General features: G+C 37.4%; 2 protein-coding genes across 8 annotated transcripts; one reads left to right on the top strand and one right to left on the bottom strand.

The window, feature by feature from the left end:
- Positions 1–408: 408 nt before the first annotated feature.
- LOC116267442 (tRNA(His) guanylyltransferase 2-like) lies at positions 409–7,945 on the top strand. 5 transcript variants are annotated; one of them, XM_031649160.2, is made up of 8 exons: positions 410–624; positions 1,384–1,568; positions 2,653–2,784; positions 2,968–3,012; positions 3,819–3,925; positions 5,619–5,704; positions 6,762–6,869; positions 7,537–7,945. In XM_031649160.2, exons 2-8 carry the CDS (start codon positions 1,465–1,467, stop codon positions 7,669–7,671), a joined length of 717 nt encoding a protein of 238 aa, XP_031505020.1. In that variant the 5' UTR covers positions 410–624; positions 1,384–1,464; the 3' UTR covers positions 7,672–7,945. The 5 variants fall into 5 exon arrangements, with proteins under 5 accessions (XP_049931149.1, XP_031505020.1, XP_049931148.1 ...); XM_031649161.2 differs by lacking the exon at positions 3,819–3,925 and adding an exon at positions 3,109–3,278 and having other exon boundaries at positions 415–624; positions 1,384–1,484; XM_031649158.2 differs by lacking the exon at positions 3,819–3,925 and adding an exon at positions 3,109–3,278 and having other exon boundaries at positions 415–624.
- Positions 7,946–9,475: 1,530 nt separating this feature from the next.
- LOC116267441 (probable choline kinase 2) lies at positions 9,476–17,951 on the bottom strand. 3 transcript variants are annotated; one of them, XM_050075190.1, is made up of 8 exons: positions 16,612–17,951; positions 13,024–13,197; positions 12,366–12,487; positions 12,098–12,293; positions 11,583–11,700; positions 11,392–11,439; positions 9,905–10,005; positions 9,476–9,674 (listed from the first exon to the last, which is right to left on the bottom strand). In XM_050075190.1, the coding sequence occupies exons 1-8, from the start codon at positions 16,801–16,803 to the stop codon at positions 9,570–9,572; spliced, it is 1,056 nt and encodes a 351-aa protein (XP_049931147.1). In that variant the 5' UTR covers positions 16,804–17,951; the 3' UTR covers positions 9,476–9,569. The 3 variants fall into 3 exon arrangements, with proteins under 3 accessions (XP_049931147.1, XP_031505016.1, XP_031505014.1); XM_031649156.2 differs by lacking the exon at positions 13,024–13,197 and having other exon boundaries at positions 16,447–17,951; XM_031649154.2 differs by lacking the exon at positions 16,612–17,951 and having other exon boundaries at positions 13,024–14,243.
- Positions 17,952–18,324: the final 373 nt, after the last annotated feature.

The following is an 18,324-nucleotide window of genomic DNA, read 5'->3' as shown; positions in this document are numbered from 1 at the left end:
ATCAAAAGTGTGCACTATAGGATTAAATTAGAATGATATATAGTGAGTGAATCACCCAATTATGTAAGTAGAACTGCCATCCATATAAAGCAAACAAAAGATTGAGAGAAAAAAAAATAATAAGTATTTTTGTCACCCAATATTAGTTTATATTATTTTACTTGTACAATGATGAAGTCTTGATTAGATAGCTTGGTGATTTTAAAAAGTTAGAACCACCATTTAATTTTCTTAGATCTTAATTTATATATAAAATATCATACATTTTAAATCAGATGAGGGTGTTAGATGTGAGATACTGACTAGCTTAAATGACAGCATTACGAATCGGTCTTCCTTAGGTAAAGTTTGATTGCGTGGATAAATACCGTGCAGTGGGAGATTTCACCGCAATGGACCATTTTGCCACACCTTCATCAAACGAAGAAAAAGGTTTCGCCCGAAATGCATTTAATTCCGGTGAAACTCACAGTGGTAACTTGCCGGACCCTCCCCTCTGACTGAAGCGTCTGCCTCTCTCCTCTTAGGCACGTCTCAGGCAGCGGCTCCTCGATCCACCTCAGCAGCTCGACGCAGCCATTCCTGCGTTCCTCCTCCTCTTCCTCTCCGCATCTCCGGTACGAGGTAAGCTCTCTCTCTCTCTCTCTCTCTCTCTCTCTCTCTCTCTCTCTCCCCTCGCCCGTGAGAGGTATGCTGCTAGTGGGTTCTGTCATGAGGAAGACTTTGGTGTTCTCCAAATTGTAGGCGAGGAGCGTCTTTCCTTGGACTTCTCTGCTCAGGGGTTTGGTCATCAGTGGACGTTGTAGCAGAGACGCCCTTGAGAATTTCTTGCGGATGCAAGAGGCAGGCGTCGAGATGAATGTATATGCTTTCTTGTAGGTTGATGCAGATTAGAGTTGACATGCTTTTGATGGATATGTACTTGGAATGGTTATCTATGTTAGTAGATAGGTAGATAGATATATCGGTAGAGAGGGAGTGACTGACAGTATAAATATATATTCTGTATATGTGCTTGTTATGCAAACTTGATTCCACTGCCTTCCAGACTTGGTCAAGGCCCTTCAGATTGAGAGTCAACTCCAGCAAACCATAACCTTGCTCCTTGAGTGCCTACCATGCTAAGTGAAACTATTCAAACCTTGCAACTTAACATGTGGGAACAGCTCTGAACCTCCACTTGTTCTTGTATGCCCATTCATTTCGTTGTGTTTTCAATTCATTTCTGGGTGATTCTTTATCCAATATTTAAACCACATAAGTGGACAGTGATGCATTTTCCTAATCAATTTCCTAGTTTCTTGTGTTTTCCTTGGTTTTGATCACAGTTATTATTACAAAGTTTCTAAGATATTTATTAACTTTTTGTTCTTATGTTTTTAGATATCAGTTAGACAAGTCAGCTGAATATTTCTATCAGCTGCTGTTGTATCAGAAGGTGACAAGGAAGACCTCATCATTTCAATGGCAAATAGCAGATATGAGTACGTGAAATCATTTGAAGCCCATGACGCATTGTTGCCATCAACATGGATCGTTATCAGAATAGATGGCTGTCATTTCCATAGGTTACAACCAAAAATCATTCTTTTTTGTCATAATTAATAGAAAATTCCTTCTAAATCATGGTTTCTAGTCAAAAGAATTTAAATATTATCTAGCTGTCGTCTTAATATGATTATATTGCTTGGATATTGATAGAAGTAATCATACTTAACCTTAGCGCTTGAGGAATACCTGTGGCACCCCCTGACTTCCAGTAGCTTTGGTTGTCTGCTTTTCAATCCAATCCCATACTACAAATAAAAAGTTTAAACTTTAAATTAATCGATGTCTGAGAGGAATAGGATTTTCGAAACATGAGTTCAAGAGTTTGTTTTGTCAAAGAAGAACGACATGAAGATGCTTTCAACATTTTGAAAGCCCACCATCTTGTTGATGTTTAACATGTTGGCATCAAGATACTCCATTTTTCTCCTGGAGAGTAAATTTGAGATGTGTATTTCTCCTCTGCTCATGAAAGCAGACTTCTTTTCAATTAGGAGCTTATACTTGTCCTTAAAAGGAAAACCTTTTGTCTTCCTCATGCATCACAATCTCAGATATCTTTGCAGTCTATTTTTGTAGCATTTGTATTTTATGGCTTCCAAAGGTAGATAATGGTGGTGAGCTTTCTTTAGGTTGAAGGAATTTGCATATCTTTCAGGTCACAAGCGATTTAATTAGATTGCATCCACTTAATATCTGGGTGGCCGTATACTATGGTATTTATGAGGGAAATGAAACAAATATACTTGGTATGAGAAGGAAAATCTTAGAGATTAGGATATGGGGAAATGACAATGCATATTGTCTATGTGCATATATACATTTTTCAGCCTAAAGCATCTGGTGCAGATTTGAAATGACAGTCCTAAACCATTTTAGATAAAAATGTCAAACAATAAAAGTAAGTTAAAATTAAGACAGTGATGTTAGAGCATGTTTCATTTTCCTTTTTTAAATCATTGTCCTTTATGCTATTTGCTTCCAACATTGAGACGTTCAAGTTTATACCATCCATGCTTTTCTATTGCAGTGCTCCATCGCTGTATAAATGTTGCTTGTTTGCTTATATAAATGGTGTTTTGTGTGTTCTTTTTCTTTTTTAAGGTTCTCTGATGTCCATGAGTTTGAGAAACCTAATGATGAGAATGCCTTGAAGTTGATGAATTCATGTGCCCTTGCAATGTTCGAACAGTTTCCAGACATTGTATTTGCTTATGGTGTTAGTGATGAATACAGGTGACTTTTGCTATCCTCCATGTTTATGTTGAGGAAATTACTTGAAGGCTAGAGCTTGTTCTTTTCCTGTTATCATGAATTAATGGTCTTTGTGAATCTTATAGATTCTATTGAACAAAAACACATTTGATCAAATAAGTATTTAGTGGATTGCTGAAGTGCCTCTATTTTTTGTTTTTCCAGTTTCGTGTTGAAGAAGTCATCTAAGTTTTATGAAAGGCGAAGCAGGTTATTTCTGAAATAATTTGTCTCTGTTTTAATGATTTATTAGAATGTTTGACTCATTGTGCATTTAGTTTACATGGTCCAAATATAAAAATGCAGCAAAATTTTGTCACTCAGTGTTTCATTCTTCTCTTCCACTTATGTAATGAAATGGAAAGACTATTTCCCAGAGAAGTCATTGCAGTGCACACCTTATTTTGATGGGCGAGTCATATGTTATCCATCGCAAGAAATTCTTCGAGATTATCTTTCTTGGCGGCAAGTCGATTGTAAGTGAAATTGCAATATATGATCTTTCAGACAATTATTTTGAGTTGTTATGCACATTATAAAAATTTCCTTTCTGCAGTGTATTATGCTTTGCAATGATGAGCTGTACTCAATTTTCTATTTTGTTTTGAGAACTATAGGATCCATTTGCTGTTTTTTTGAGAATTTGTGCTGCTTTTTTGAGAATTCTCTTCAGCATTGTAACCAAGAAATTGGGATAGCTAATGAGAATAATATATGCATATAGTAGTACTTGTTCCAGTCTAATCCTTTGGAAGTTTATGATGACACCAATTAGGAACATGTGCTTCATTTTTGTCATGGAGTAAAATGATTAAATATTTGCTATACTCAATTCTATGTACAATATAGTTGAGATTTTGCAGTTTCAAACTTTCAAGTCATCCCAACCTAATATATAGATATATTAAACATAGGTGAAAATATGATATCTACTCTTAGATCTTACTGTTTCAATGTATTAATAGTTTCTGTTAGTTCAGAAAGTTGGGGCCAATTATAGTTCTTTTTCATTATAGGAAATCCTGCATAGATGGTGAAGTCTGGCAATTCAAAAGTCATTCTCCACTACCCGAAACACATGGATCAGTCAACCTGTCCAGAGTTATGCAAGACGTAGAAAATGGTACAACATAAGGTTTTAAGTTACTTGTATATATAGTTTATTCATCCATGTCATTGGTACTTTTCGTGCATAACACATTCTATTGTAGCTGTTTGCTGTTGCACAAGTTACCTTGTAGCCGAAATATATTCTGTTCATCCATTGTGCTTGAAGCACTTTGCTTCATAGTGAATATACATTGACCTAAATATTTGTGTAGATGTACTGTAAGATATTTCCGTGTATTACTTGTAATAATGAGCAACATTTGGATTTCTGTTTTATATGGATGGATTTTTTATTATACGGATCAACCATCAAAGATTATACTCTTTAGTTATTGTAGGCAGTTCAGCTATTGTTTTTTTGCCATCTATATATTCCTTTTTTGGGACATGAACTTCGACTGTTTCAGACTGACTGGTTCCAACCAGTCTGGCCCAGGATTTTAGGGTGTCTTCTGCTTGGTCACTGACTAACCTTTTTTGGTTACATGGATGTTGATGTCGAAAACAAATTGCTTGGTCTAACTTGACTACGCTCAAGCCCATAATAATATTTAGCAAATACACAATGCAGGAGGGGTATGATTTGGAACCTATGAAGCTTCCTTCTCCAACCAACAAGGTGGCTGTTAGTTTGATGCTCAGCTGTTGTTCTAGTGTACCACCATAGCTTAAGGTTATACATCCTTGACTTGCTTTAGTGTAACGCTGCGAAGGGAAAATTAACTTTTAGGTCATATTTAACTGGATTCGTTTGCTGTCTTTATATGTTAGAATTGAGCCTGGCATGATTTTCTGGACCAGCTTTGCTGCACCTCCATATTTTGTAGCAGTTGAGAGCCTTTGATTTTTCACATGCATATTTGAATTTATGATTCACTGTGCATGCTTAAACCTATTAGAGATGGAGCTGATCACATCCATATGGTTGAATGAAGCATTTTACCACCATAGGGTTGAATGAAGCATTTTACCACCAGTAGGTAATGGTGCTTATAGATATTGATAAAATGTATATAAATGTTTATCAATATCATAGCTCCCACTATGTTCTCTAAGGGGTCTTGGGTTTAGTTCCTATAGATTTTAGTGCCCAGGTTAGCTTAAGGAGAAATGGTATGTTTAAGTTGTTTTCTTTACTTACGGGAAACATCCAGCTTCTGTGTCATGTGGATGCGGCATTAGGCAATTGGATTTGGTCAATTTGTGGAGTTAAAATATTACTTCTATATGAGGAGGCACAATGTGAGAATCAGAGTTGGAACTATGTGTGACATTTCACTATGCCAGCTTGTTTTACACCCCTAAAACAGCCATTAAAAGGTCATTGTTAGTATTTGCCTATGCTTGATGTAGATCCAAGCATCTGGAGTTAAAATATTACTTCTATATGAGGAGGCACAATGTGGGAATCAGAGTTGGAACTATGTGTGACATTTCACTATGCCAGCTTGTTTTACACCCCTAAAACAGTCATTGAGAAGGTCATTGTTAGTATTTGCCTATGCTTGATGTAGATCCAAGCATCTTAGGTCCATGGCAGTTAACAAGCTTATGCACTGTTTGTTGCCATTTCATCCCTCAGCTAGTGAAACTGATGTAAATTACATTTCTCTATTGCAGGCTTTGAACTTATAAATTTTCCAAAATCTCAGTTAGGATATGCTCATGGAATATTAATTGCAGTACACTTTTCTTGGTTTTTGTAGGTCATATAAACAATCAATATAATACCTGTTTCTGGATGCTTGTTGATTCTGGTAAAAGCAAAAGAGAAGCACAGGATATCTTAAAGGTGGTTCAGGATCCCTTTTCAATCTTTTAAGGATTTCAATGTTTTTTCTTGAATATGACGCTTCATGTGGATGCAACAAATTATGATCTCTGCTTTGCCTTCCTATTTCTTTTATTCATGCATCATCTCACTATGATATGAATGTCACAAGTGCCAATTGATAATTGAGGCTTTATGACACAATTCTTACAACATGGAACTTATAAATTGGAAGTTTATTTTATAGGATTTATATTAAAAGCGTGTGCTGGAATACTTGGTTTACTATAAAAAATTGGACACTCAACTGCTGTTTGACTTCCAAACTATTGACAGAAAGATGCTGCAGTTCCTTCTAATTCTCATCGAGAGGGAATTCTCTTTCATCACTTTGTCAACACTGACCCAATTTTCCACAGTTTAATTGATATGGTTCTCTCTTTTGAAAAATTTTACATCCGGCCATAATTGCTATTGGTGACGACCCTTGTGAAGCAGAAGTGGTGGAAAGAGTAGCTGGTTGTTTCACTATACTGTATAGTGTCATTCAGGACTAATTGGCAGCTCATTTAGTTGTTGCAGTTCCACTTTCCTGCTTAAAGTTTCATCTTGTTTGCCCATTTCCCTGGTGAAATCCTCAAAACTAAGTTGCATGGGTGCTGATATTGGAAGTTCTTGGCCTTTACTGAGATGGATGCACTGCCTATCCATGTGAGTTAATGTGAAACCATTTTTGACATTATAACCACTGCTGACTTACCATTATAGGCCAATCTGTCTCCGTGGTCTTAGTTGTACCATTTTTCTGTTTCATGGCAAACCCAATGTAAGGTTACCTATTATGATGAAAATCATCTCTTCAGTGGGTACTAAGTTATATCTGGGGTGCCAATGTGTTTCAACAAAGTTTCTGCAAGGGTGGTTACCAGTGCATCGCTTTATATGTATATATTCATGGAAAAATTTCTGTGGCCTTCTTTTCAGTTTTGGTTTTATCTTTTGTATTCCTGCTTATGATATTTTTTACTGTTTCAGTTTAACGTTATCAGTGGCACTTACATGTGGTTTGATTCATCAGGGCACTCAAACATCAGAAAAAAATGAGCTGCTTTACGAGAAGTTTGGGATCAACTACAACATGATACCTGCTATTTTCAGGAAAGGATCTTGCATTTACAGGGAAATGGTTAGCCTTTCTTCCTCATCAATAATTTTGATGTTTTTAGCCGTACAGGAGCATGTGTTTTACTCAATAAGCATAAGTTTTGTCTCAAGAATAGTCCTCAGTTTGTCCCTAAGTTGATGAAGAATGAAATAGACGAACTATATCTGGGCTTGTATGCAAACAAGTACGTCTGAAGAATACTTTTGGTTGCTGTGCTTTATTTCATATTGGGAAATTCTGATGGAAGAAAAACCATCTTAGACTTGTCCATGGGGTGAAATCTCTGTTGATCTTTGATGTGGACAAATTATATTTCATGCACCCTTTGGATTTCCCTTAATAGAGTTACTGATTAGCTACACTTTTATTTTATCGGCTTTTATGGTACATGTTCATATTTTTTACCTCTATGTGTGTATGTGTGTGTGTCCATGGAGGTCATTTGCTAGAAAAAAGCGGTAAAAAACGAATCTGCCAAACCCTGCTTCTTTGAGAATTGCATGAGAATAAGCATATGCATTCACAAGAGTGGTAAAGAACAGCCAAGAAGAAGAATGAATACGTCCGTTAGAGACTTGAGTCATTGGGCTTCGGTCTTGTCAAATCGTTTTGTTTGAAGAGATGCATCCAATATATATGATGTCTTCGTGGACAAGCTGCATTGTAACCATGTCTGAATGAATTGCAGGTGGATGAAATTGTGAAATACAACGAAGCGGGCACTCCTATTAGAAGACCTCGCAAAAAGGTGGTCTTGGATCACTGTGATATCATTGGACCAGAGTTTTGGAATGAACACCCAACAATTCTCTTAGATAAATGAGCCCTTGATTTGTGTGGTGGGAAGTTCTTTTTGCACCGTTAATAGTTACGGCTGGCATAATATTCCTGATACTGAGCAATTTCCCGACACATTATGTGACCTTTCCGCTTACGTGTACTTTCTCGTGTTCGTGATACTTGTCCTTGCGTGCTTGCTATGTCAGACATAGTACCAGGCGCTATGGAATTCATGTATTTCCATCACAGTATGCTTCTGCTGTTTAATGTTTATTGACTGAGTTCACAAGTTAATCGTGATTGTGGTTTTCTCTTAATATTTGTAAGCCCTGTACTTCTCGTAATTGAGTTTCTTGGTTTACTGAACGTTGAAATAATTTCCAAACAGCTAATGATGTCTTTGCCATCTAGGAGTGTAAGCTTTATTCCTAAAATCCTATAATGCTAACAAATTTCCATTCTCCAGACACCATCTATTTCAACGATTAACAAAGTTGAATGTCATTAATGTTTTCTTTGCTGATAATATTTTCACCTGCTTCAGTGTTTTCTGAAAAAAATACTATAAAGAATCAGAATTAGGCGAGTTTTCCTGTATTTTCCTGTTTCAGCCGTGGTCAGCGAAAGATCTGCAGTATTTGACCGGGTCGACTCAGCTTATAAGAGCTGGTTAACCGTTTTTAGGTTCACAAATACGCTACTATGAAGCACAACAGATGCTTAAAGCGTCTGCTTGCAAGAGATAGCTTGAGTTCAAATTCTACAATCGGAAATCGGGGTTGGTAAGAGGGATTATGGAAATATTCAGATAAACACCTTGGGTTATGTTCCATCCCTTCCACTACTTAGCCTGATTTTTTCTATGGTACCGTTGAGCCATGACTGCAGTTCTTGCCAATAGTTATCTTGTCAATGGAAACGCCATTAGCGGTCCAACTTTGTTGCTTGCCCGGTAGCATAAAACCTACATGCTAGTCTTGAAAATTCCTATGCAAAAAAAAAAAAAAAAAAAAAAAGGCCAACCTGAGCTCCGGCAACTCCATGGATTCACAGGTGGTGGGGAGTTATGTGGTCAGGGTTTTAACAATTCTTTGTTTAGGTTCGGGCCAAAGGAAACCTCCCACTAGTGATGGCACTTGGCGAAACTCAAAACTGTTGAACTCCTTCCTTCCCTTTGGGAAGGTACACTCGTTTTCATTTTATGACACGGAATGCCCCTAGTGGACTCCACAGTTGCACTGTAGCATAAGCTGGATGTGATTCTAGCAAGTAGAGCCATAAGGCGTGAGCCTCAAAGGACATGAAATTCCCCATAATATACACAGTGCTAGTTTTCGTCAGCATGTTTAAGCGTATCTAAATCAAATGGGTGTTTTGTAATTGCATGTAAATCAGGTAAGTGTTTTCTTTGTTTTTATTGCTAACTGTTATATATTAGGCCCATCTTTAAGAGGGTTTTCAGAACTATTTGAGTTTCTTGCAACTAATCAAAAAATTAATGTGTTCGTTAAATCCGTTTTAAGAGGTAAAATAATGGATTTTCACCAATGCAAGAGATGACTGAACATATTGACAGAGAGGAAGTCCTGAAACCTTTCTGATTGACCATAAGGATGAAGACGGCTTAAAAGCCTTTTGAATTGGGAGCGTGACAAAGCAGCCATGCATTTTCAAAATTTTCTTTTCCTTGCATTTATTACTCCATCAAACCGCTATTTTTTCAGTTTAAGCAACAAAACTTGATAGAAGAAGAAAAACATTCTGGCGACAGAATTATATGGCTTTTTATATGAATCATCGTCAACATGTGAAATGAAAACCCGCCCAGAGGAGCTCAAGAACAGCAGTAGAAAGAGAAGCCCTCAAGAGTTCTCATTTCAATGACAAGATCAAAATCATTCTTACATTTACACAATATTGACAAGCAGATCTATAAGCAGATCAAGGACATGAACAACCCAAAGCAGCTGGTTTGCTCAGCCAGTACTGCTTGAACCTTTGCTTCGCATACTGCAGATAGTCGAAGTCTATATCATTTACATGTTCCTGCAGATAGAGAGGGTCCACCATAAAAATTAGCTTATATACATGGAAAAGAATTTATAGAAAACAATCTGCAGTACAAATTAATAAGCTGTCGACCACAAGAAGGCTTCACCACATGCCCACCTTATAAAATCAGTATTAACAATTTAAGACACGACAAACCCAGTTCCAGTTACCACATATATGAACAACAAACACAGAATTTATCAGTCCGAAATAAGTTGCATTACCGAGATGATTCCCCATAAACCCCATAGGAGATGACTCGCAAGTGCATACTTCTCCGTGTCCTTGACAAGTTGTTCAACTTCCATTTCACCAGCATAGTCACCTGCAAGAGAACAAGAAAAAACATATTAAAGTTCATTACCACCATAATAGTGGGAATGTATAAGAAAATGGTGCTGATAATAAAAAAAACAATAGGAGAAATTCGTTTTAGAGAAACATTATCAGATACAATCTCAGTATGTAGAAATGGAGGGTGCAGTACAAGATATTGCACCTTTCACTGTCCATAAGAGATGATGTTAGTTTTCAAGGTCAGTTCGTTAGCAGCCAAAGATTCTCCTAACCCTTGAAATTAAGAAAGAGTTTGCCAAGTATATCTGCTCATTTAGTTGACTCAAATCAGAAGTTGATACTGATAGATCCATATTCTTACACCATTAGCAGGTGGTACTTCGGATCAGGTTTGTGATACAAAGAAACAGGGAACTACAAGACAAGAACTGTTTTTTGGTTTGCACTTTGTTGGACATTTTACATATTAAAATTCCAAATCACTTGCACAACTGCTATATAAATCTAGCAAGATGAACTTATGAGCATTTTACGCGACAATTATATGCACATGTTGCATTAACTTAACCAAAAGATGTACATGTGGTCAACATGGTATGCTTAATAAGAATCAAACTTCAGCTGTATATTTCATCTGATTTTGGAACATGATATTGTGAATCACACTTTTTCCAGGCTATGAAGTATTCATTATCGACTAAAAAAGATCGGACATGTTAAAATTTATTTCTTACCAAAAAAATAAAATAATTTAGATGACATCAGTAATGTTTAATCTGCAAAGTGTTGAAATTTTGAAAGGACATGACGACTAGCTTCTGCTACTTCTACCTTCACTAGTACCAAAATATTTTTCGCACACATATATGCATGTGGATGTATAACTATATGTATGTATATATGTACGTCTTACTTGGAATTCATGTAAGAAGAAAATATTTCTTCTCTGATCAACCAAGAACCAACTACCATGGACCTCGGAAGTAAACAAGCATGACCATTTGCTGGTGGATGCATGAAGAGAAGTATGTCCAACCCTGCTAGTAAATTAGTTTTGGGGGATATCAACAATCATTTTCTCACTTGAACATAAGCATCAGACAACATGCTAAATCTTTGTCAACTGGATTTATTACCATGATTGGATAAGTTGCATATTCTCCAAATCACCAAAAGCACAAACAATTGGTCGTTCTTAGTGTGAAAGGCTTACCCACATGTACTTTTGTGGGAATATAGCAAAAGAAAGCATGAATAAAGATTCTTAAACCTTTTGACTATGTAAGCAGTAAACGATTGCCAACATGTAGACGCATGCACCAGACATAACTATGCCGCTTATCTAGCTTCCAAACAATCCAACTCGAATTAAAAAAAGATAGTTCAGTGAAATTTGGAAAATTAAGAAATTTACCTGAAGAAGTTAGGTATACATAGACAAACCTTTTACGCTCCTCATAGTCTGTCCAAGGAAAACAAATTTTAAAAATTATCTAACATATATATATGTTTTGACATGTAAACACGTCTATAACATAATAAAAAATTCAAGAAGTTTCTTCTTTTCAAGCTCTCCATAAATATATTAAAGCAAGGCCACTTTACCTGGATATTTGTTAAAGTCCAAAATATGAGGTGTTTCGGTATGATAATCAGCAGCCATTTCACAGAAGTGATTTGCAATATCATAAGCAACAGGATTAAAAGTTGCATACTCATAGTCCTGAAATTGAAAACAAAGAATAAGCTGTTGTATAGATCATTGACTAAGGATGTGGGAAGTGCTAGTCCAAAAATATATAGTATGCAGAAGTAGAAGAGCATCATTAAACTTGCAGGGTTAAGCTTAGCCAAATCGTCTGTCATTTCAATTCCACTGGCATGTTCTTCAAGTTTACATGTTTAAAGGAATTACATGCCAGGTCAAAGAATAAGATATAATGAGCCAATAAATGTCGTTGAAGACTTAAAATCCTTAGTCCTCCAAATATCAGTTCAACATCTTCTGGAAACAGGTTGTTACAGAAAAACAAAGGTACCTCATCCTACGGGCATGAGAAAAGGGAAAGATGAGTTGACTTAAGCTGCAAAAGTTTTATCAGAACAGGGAATGGACTTACTATGATGGTTAGCACTTTGGTCTCCTCATCCATCATGATATTTCCATACTGTAGATCATTGTGACAGAAGCCTATCTTATGATTGTCGTTCGAGAGCTCCTTTTCTAAGATATTTATCTCCTCTCCAATCTTGTCCAGCTCAAATTCTGCAGCTTCTTCTGTAGAGCAAAGTTTTGTAGCCACTTTAAGCCAGTTCCTGCAAAAAAAGATTGATTAAGCAAGGAATTTGAAATTTGTGCAAGTCATTGCTGTTGAAATGACCATTGACCTTAGTCGATTCCAGAGGAGTGGGTCTTTTGGCAACGGCATGTCAAGGTCATGAAATTCTCTCAATTTAGCTGCTATCAATGCAGATATCTCTGGGTCACGCAGATCAGCCGCTGAAAGTGTCTGCAACAATATCCGCAAGAACAAATAAAAAAAATTAGATAAAATTGCATTACTTGCATGCACCATTATAAAAAAACAGATGGAAGACAAACCTTAAAAAATTGAATTTACTGTATATATATAAACAGGGTACTAGATAACCAAAATATTGGATAATAAATTGTATTAGTCGACAAGAAGTAAGATTGTCTAAATTTAACATCTACCACCCTAATTCAATGACCAAGGAGAACATTAAACTTGATTTAGCTCAACTCCTCTAGATTTTGGATAACTATAGGAGAAGTTGACATGATTCAGATACTAATTATGGCAAATGAAGCAACCCGACAATCAATCGAAGCAACCAAGATTTCATAATCTAAAAATTGCACAGAAAAAGGGAAATAATGAATAAAAAAAATTGCTAAGACGTGAGAGAAACCGTAGATCATCGATATCAATGGTTGGTTGCTAAATTATTTAGCATAACTTTATCAATTTGGTGAAGGAGATATAGTCTAAAAGGAAGTAGAGAATTATGATTCTCGCAATACCCTTGCATGAATAAACTCCTCGATGCGGCCATTAGGGAAACGACCAAGAAGCCGAGGCCCCTGCCCGTGCCTTGACATGCATTCAAACGTACGTATTTCATCATTGCGATCGAAGAAGACGTCAACTCCTTCGCCGTATATCCTAACCAGGACCTTCCTGGACGACGTGCCCTTCTTCGTCAGCCAATGACACTGGTAAACCTCATTGGTCATCGCTCCTTTGAGGCGGACCACCTTTAGTTCCTTCTCGTCAACGATATCTTCCCATCCCGCTGCCAATGATAGAAGGAGCTTCTGCGCTTCCTTGGGAAGGGAATGCTCCGCTTCTCTGCAATTAGCCACCATGTCGGAAGAAACCAACCGGCTCACCGAGTAGATCGAGAATTTCTCCAAAGAAGACCTCAAACTCGTCCGGGAAATGCAAATCCTAGATGCAGTTCGGCATCGATATCTCAATTTACGCCGACCCAAATCATTCAAACCGTTCAAACTATTTTTCCCACTAAAGGAACCCAAACGTTCCCCGAGGAAATGCAAATCTTGCATGAAATTCGCGTCCCTGGCTCGATTTACGCAAACCCAATTGCCCAAACTAATAAAAATTCCCCTTCACCAAAAGAAACTCAAAATTCTCCCACGAAAGCCATCTCCAAAAGCAAATCAGCCTTCACTTTTTTTCAACTCATGCACATCCAAATTCCAAGAACCATCCAACAAAACACCTTCCACCGGAAGGAAGCCCCAAATCTCTCGGAATAAACAAAAAATCCAAGCTAAATTCGGGTCGGTCTATTACACAGGCAAAACCCGGGAGTTTCGGTATAAGAAAGAACACAAAACCTTCGAATCACCAGAGAAACTCTCCCAACGAAAGCTCAATCTCACCCTTTCCTAATCAGGGGGAGGCAATCAAGAAAGAACGCAGCGCTTTGGTCTTTCCGCGATTTCCAACTTAAAATCTTCCCACTTCTTGAGCATCTCCCGCCGATCCAGCCACGTTTTCATCTTGCTTTCCCGGCAAAAACTTATATCTGATCATAAAAATAGCAGGGCAATGTCCGCGACACAGAAGAACACATTAAAGTGCAGCTCTCTTTCACCGTAAGCCACGTAAGAGAGAAATATTTTCATTGCCCCAAAACGGGAAACATTTTAAATTAATCAGGGAGAGATCCAAGAACAGTTCCAAGTTTCACTGGAAGCCTTGACTCTTCAGAGTCGTCATTGTTCGTGACCTTGGGGTAAAAGAACGTGAAGATATTCGCTGTATTTGGATATGCTCGAGAGTCTTCAAATAGAGCAACGAAAGTACTTTCCCGTTATTCAGCGGACCAAATTCCCTCAAAATTTCCCTATACACTAAAAAAGACATAGATTTCATTCTATACTCAAAATGAGGTGGCCATCTTTTCTAATTTGTTAGATTCCACACTCAAAATTCAATTAAATTAAAGAAAATAGTATCCAAGCTTGATATTTGTAATTTTGTATGGATTTGTGTTTCAGATCTTGTACCCGAACCAAATCAGAATCAATCAGAAATCTGAATTGGGAAAGGTGTATTCTTGCCTTTTCTGGATCTGGATCCGACCCTCCACGTGCATCCTAAATCAGCATGTCAGCCCCAAGTTGTTTTTGTTCTTTTAAAATAACTACAAATTGATTTCAATTAGTTAAAAACTAGAAAAGAGAAAAAAGCCAAAGTTCCATGTTAGCATGTACCAATTGGAAATTGGCTCACAGATCGAGACGATGAGCATCAGCTGATAAGGGTCGAAAATATTTAACCAAAAACTTTTACACAGTGCTTATCAAGAATTATACTAAAAAAAATTCAGAAAGGTTCATACGACTAATTATACTGTGCATGATGCAATGCTAGTTTTAAATGAGTGTTATCTATATGTCACCTTACGGACCGGACCCATATCATACTGTATGATATGTACGATATGCTTATAATACACGATAGTATGATATATGTACGATATTCTTATAATATACGATATGCATGTGTATCGTAAACGTATTACCTATATCATATGATACCTAAACGTATTAACCATATCATATGATACGGTCAACCATGTGATACAGGCAAGTCTTACCATACGGAGACAAAACGAAAGAAGGCTTTATGGGCTGAACATATAAAACATTTCAAACACGAGCATGTTTTCTTTTATGCTTTGAAAAGTTAAACATGCTTTTGTAAAATGATCTTCTTTAGTTTTCCACGGCGAGAAAAACACCCAACAGGAAAACTAGTTGGTGCTCTGTAAGAACTCTTAAAAGGAAAAACCTCAACAAAGAAAACAGACAAAAAAACAATAAGAGGATTGGCATTTGAGTTGGAATCCTCAACTTGGCAGTCTTCACATTTCTTTCTTACTAGGCAAACCTTGTTTTTTTCTTTTCTTTTTTACTAAGCAATCTTAACATACAGAATATTTTTATTATAAACTGATGATGCAAGTTTTTTCACTTCTGGTTTGACTATGGATTATATTTAACGGGCCAAATCACGTTCCTTTGAATGTCAAATTAGCAATATCCATCCTGATGAGCGGTCGTTGTCTACTTTTTTTGTGGGTCCAAATGCTTCAGGTCAAGAGGACTAAGCATTTTAAGATATGATTTGACAGATGATTACATCTCTTCTTTTGGATTTTTCCTTTAATTTGACATGAGATGATCATATAAAAAAATAAAAAAATTAGAGCTTTGGAGCTTTTAGTTTAATACAAAAGTTGACTAATATATGTTCAGGTTTAGTTCCATTTTCCATAAGAAACAGCACAAAATATATGAACTGTTGACACATTCATCACGCCTTAGTCCTTTTCAAACCGCCATTATTTTTCTTCCGTGACCTTGACACCCTTGAAAAGAGAGAAGAAAAGCAAGAGATAATTAAGCCGCATAGCAGTAATGTCAGACAGGATTCCCTTTTTTATGTGATAGGAGATTCAAAGAGAGAGAGGGAGAGTGAGAGAGCACCAGGGGATGAAAAAAGCTTTGTCATCTCAAACAATGAAAGCACATGAGAGGTTCGTACTTTTTTTCACTGTAATTTTCTTTTTTATGAAAGCTATTCTTATAGTATGAAAAAGACTGGAAAACTATAGATTTTCTACTAATCACCTAGTCTTTTGGGCAAGATGCTGAAGCACAGATGCAGCACAAATGATGTCCTGCATCCTTTTTGAACCTACAGACCTTCGAGTCATGATTAGAAGAAGAAACGAAGATTTCAGTGGTCGAGGTCCATCTGTTTTCACAATCCGGTAATAAACTATTTACTGCTGCTACAGATACAGTTGAAACTGCCACCATAGCCATGAAATCAATGAACAGACTACAGAAAGAAACTTGAGATTCCAAACAGCGAAAGAGATTTGCAGAAGGAAGATCATGGCATACCCTTGCATGAATGAACTCCTCAACCCGGCCGTTCGGGAAATGGCCGAGCAGCCTTGGCCCCTGCCCATGCTTTGACATGCACTCGAAGGTCCTGATCTCGTCCTCACGATCAAAGAAGACATCGACGCCTTCGCCGTAAATTCGAACCAGTACCTTTCTGTATACCACCTCCTTCTTCGATACCCAAAGACACTGGAACACCTCGTTGGTCATGGCACCCTTGAGCTGAACCACCTGCAACTTCTTATCATCAAGCACATCTTCCCACTGACATGCCAACGTGTGGAGTATCTTCCGCACTTCCTTAGGAAGGCAGAACTCTGTTTCTGTCTCTCTTTCCTTCTCAATAGCCACCATACTCACGATCAAAATTCACTCAAGAGAAACTCCCCAGCAAACTTCTAAACAGGACAAGATTTTTCTACAAATCCGAAAAGATTTTGAGTGCTTGTTATAAACTTTGAAGATCAAATTTTGCGGTAGTAGGAAGGCGATTTGATCTTTTAGAGACAGAGCAGCTTTTGGTTGGTTACTTGGACAAGAGAAAGATAAGATAGATAAGAATTCCCAGTTGGCAAGAATGCTAATATCACAAGAAATGTACAGTGTCCACTCGAGAAAGACAAGAACAAAGGCACAAAAAAAAAAAAAATCAAGTACTGAGAATTCTTGGATAACAATTGTTGCCGAGAGACGAGAAATGCTCGTAGTTAAAAAGGGCGTAAAATTTAGAACAAAATGCGTTCCCACCAATTCGAGGTGAAACCCAACAACCCCCACAAAATCAGAAGAAAACGAAAAGCCAAACGTAACGAACTCGAAAAAACCCAAAATTCAGGAAAACAGAAAATCCAAACGACACAAACTCCCACTTTTAAGTAATATCTCTAGATAAATTAAAAAACGGAAAACAGAAAACCAGTAAACGCCAATTGAATTGAAGCGCCGGTAATTTCTAAAATTGTAAACAGATCTCCCGAGAAATAAAACCCCACAGAAATGGAGGAAAAAGAGAAGGCCTGAAAACAAAGAAAGCACAACCCAAATTCAAAGAGGGAAAAAGGAAAAAGATCACGACTGCTGGAACCCCTCCCGACGAACTTCACGAACTCCAAAATTCCTATTTATACCAACTCTACAGCCAAAATCGGCATCAATTCCACCTTTAATTTTTTAACGGAGAAAAAATCTCCACCTTCCTTCAATAAACTACAGAAAAAACCAAAGATTCCTCTCTCGTGAACCCTTAGTTGCTTTTATACAGGAAGAGGAAGAACACGAAGAGAAAAGACCCAAACGAGTAACTCAGAAAACTTTAACAGGATTTCACGATCTGACGGGGCAGAACCGCACGAAGTAAGCGCGAGAACGGGATCTCGCCGCGAGGGAACGACAGAAATCGTAGTTTTTCTGAATCTGGAAGGATTTTCCCGACTTCTTATACAACGAAGAAGAAGAAGATCGTAGATCCAAACGGGGAGTGGGATTCCGAAGTAAAGCGAAGGTCGAGATCTTTTTCATTCTTTTTATTTGGGCGAACGATTACCGCTAATGGTTGTTTCTACGTCAGCTAACTTCCACTTGGCAACTTTCTATTGGCCATTGAGAATTTACCGACATATTGGACAGACGCTTTTTCTTCGTTCTTGCAGGAAGGGAGAGTCAACCGAGGCCTCCTGTCCTGCCACGTGGGATATTCTTCACCCACTTTTTCCTGAAATTCCATGTCAGGTATCATATTTTCTCATTTCTGAAAAGCCACGAAGGAATGCAAGTCCAAGCGTTTTGCCTTTCCATGCAGATCATTTAATTAGAACATGAGGGGCAAGAGATGGAACGAAACAATTTGCTTTTTACTTTGTTATGATAAAAATTGGA

Source organism: Nymphaea colorata, chromosome 14 (assembly GCF_008831285.2).
Source record: "Nymphaea colorata isolate Beijing-Zhang1983 chromosome 14, ASM883128v2, whole genome shotgun sequence".
NCBI lineage: Eukaryota > Viridiplantae > Streptophyta > Magnoliopsida > Nymphaeales > Nymphaeaceae > Nymphaea > Nymphaea colorata.
This window is presented reverse-complemented; position numbering and strand designations above follow the sequence as displayed.

Bases quoted from the DNA above. Each gene is read 5' to 3' on its own strand.
- LOC116267442 (XM_031649158.2), top strand. From the start codon at position 1,465: ATGGCAAATAGCAGATATGAGTACGTGAAATCATTTGAAGCCCATGAC. The intron at 2,785-2,967 runs GTGACTTTTGCT...TTGTTTTTCCAG, and splicing joins GGTGTTAGTGATGAATACAG to TTTCGTGTTGAAGAAGTCAT. The intron at 3,279-5,618 runs GTAAGTGAAATT...TGGTTTTTGTAG, and splicing joins TTCTTGGCGGCAAGTCGATT to GTCATATAAACAATCAATAT.
- LOC116267441 (XM_031649154.2), bottom strand. From the start codon at position 13,569: ATGCAAGATTTGCATTTCCTCGGGGAACGTTTGGGTTCCTTTAGTGGG. The intron at 11,440-11,582 runs GTAAAGTGGCCT...TTCCTTGGACAG, and splicing joins GGACTTTAACAAATATCCAG to ACTATGAGGAGCGTAAAAGG. The intron at 10,006-11,391 runs GTAAATTTCTTA...GTTCTCTTGCAG, and splicing joins TGTATACCTAACTTCTTCAG to GTGACTATGCTGGTGAAATG.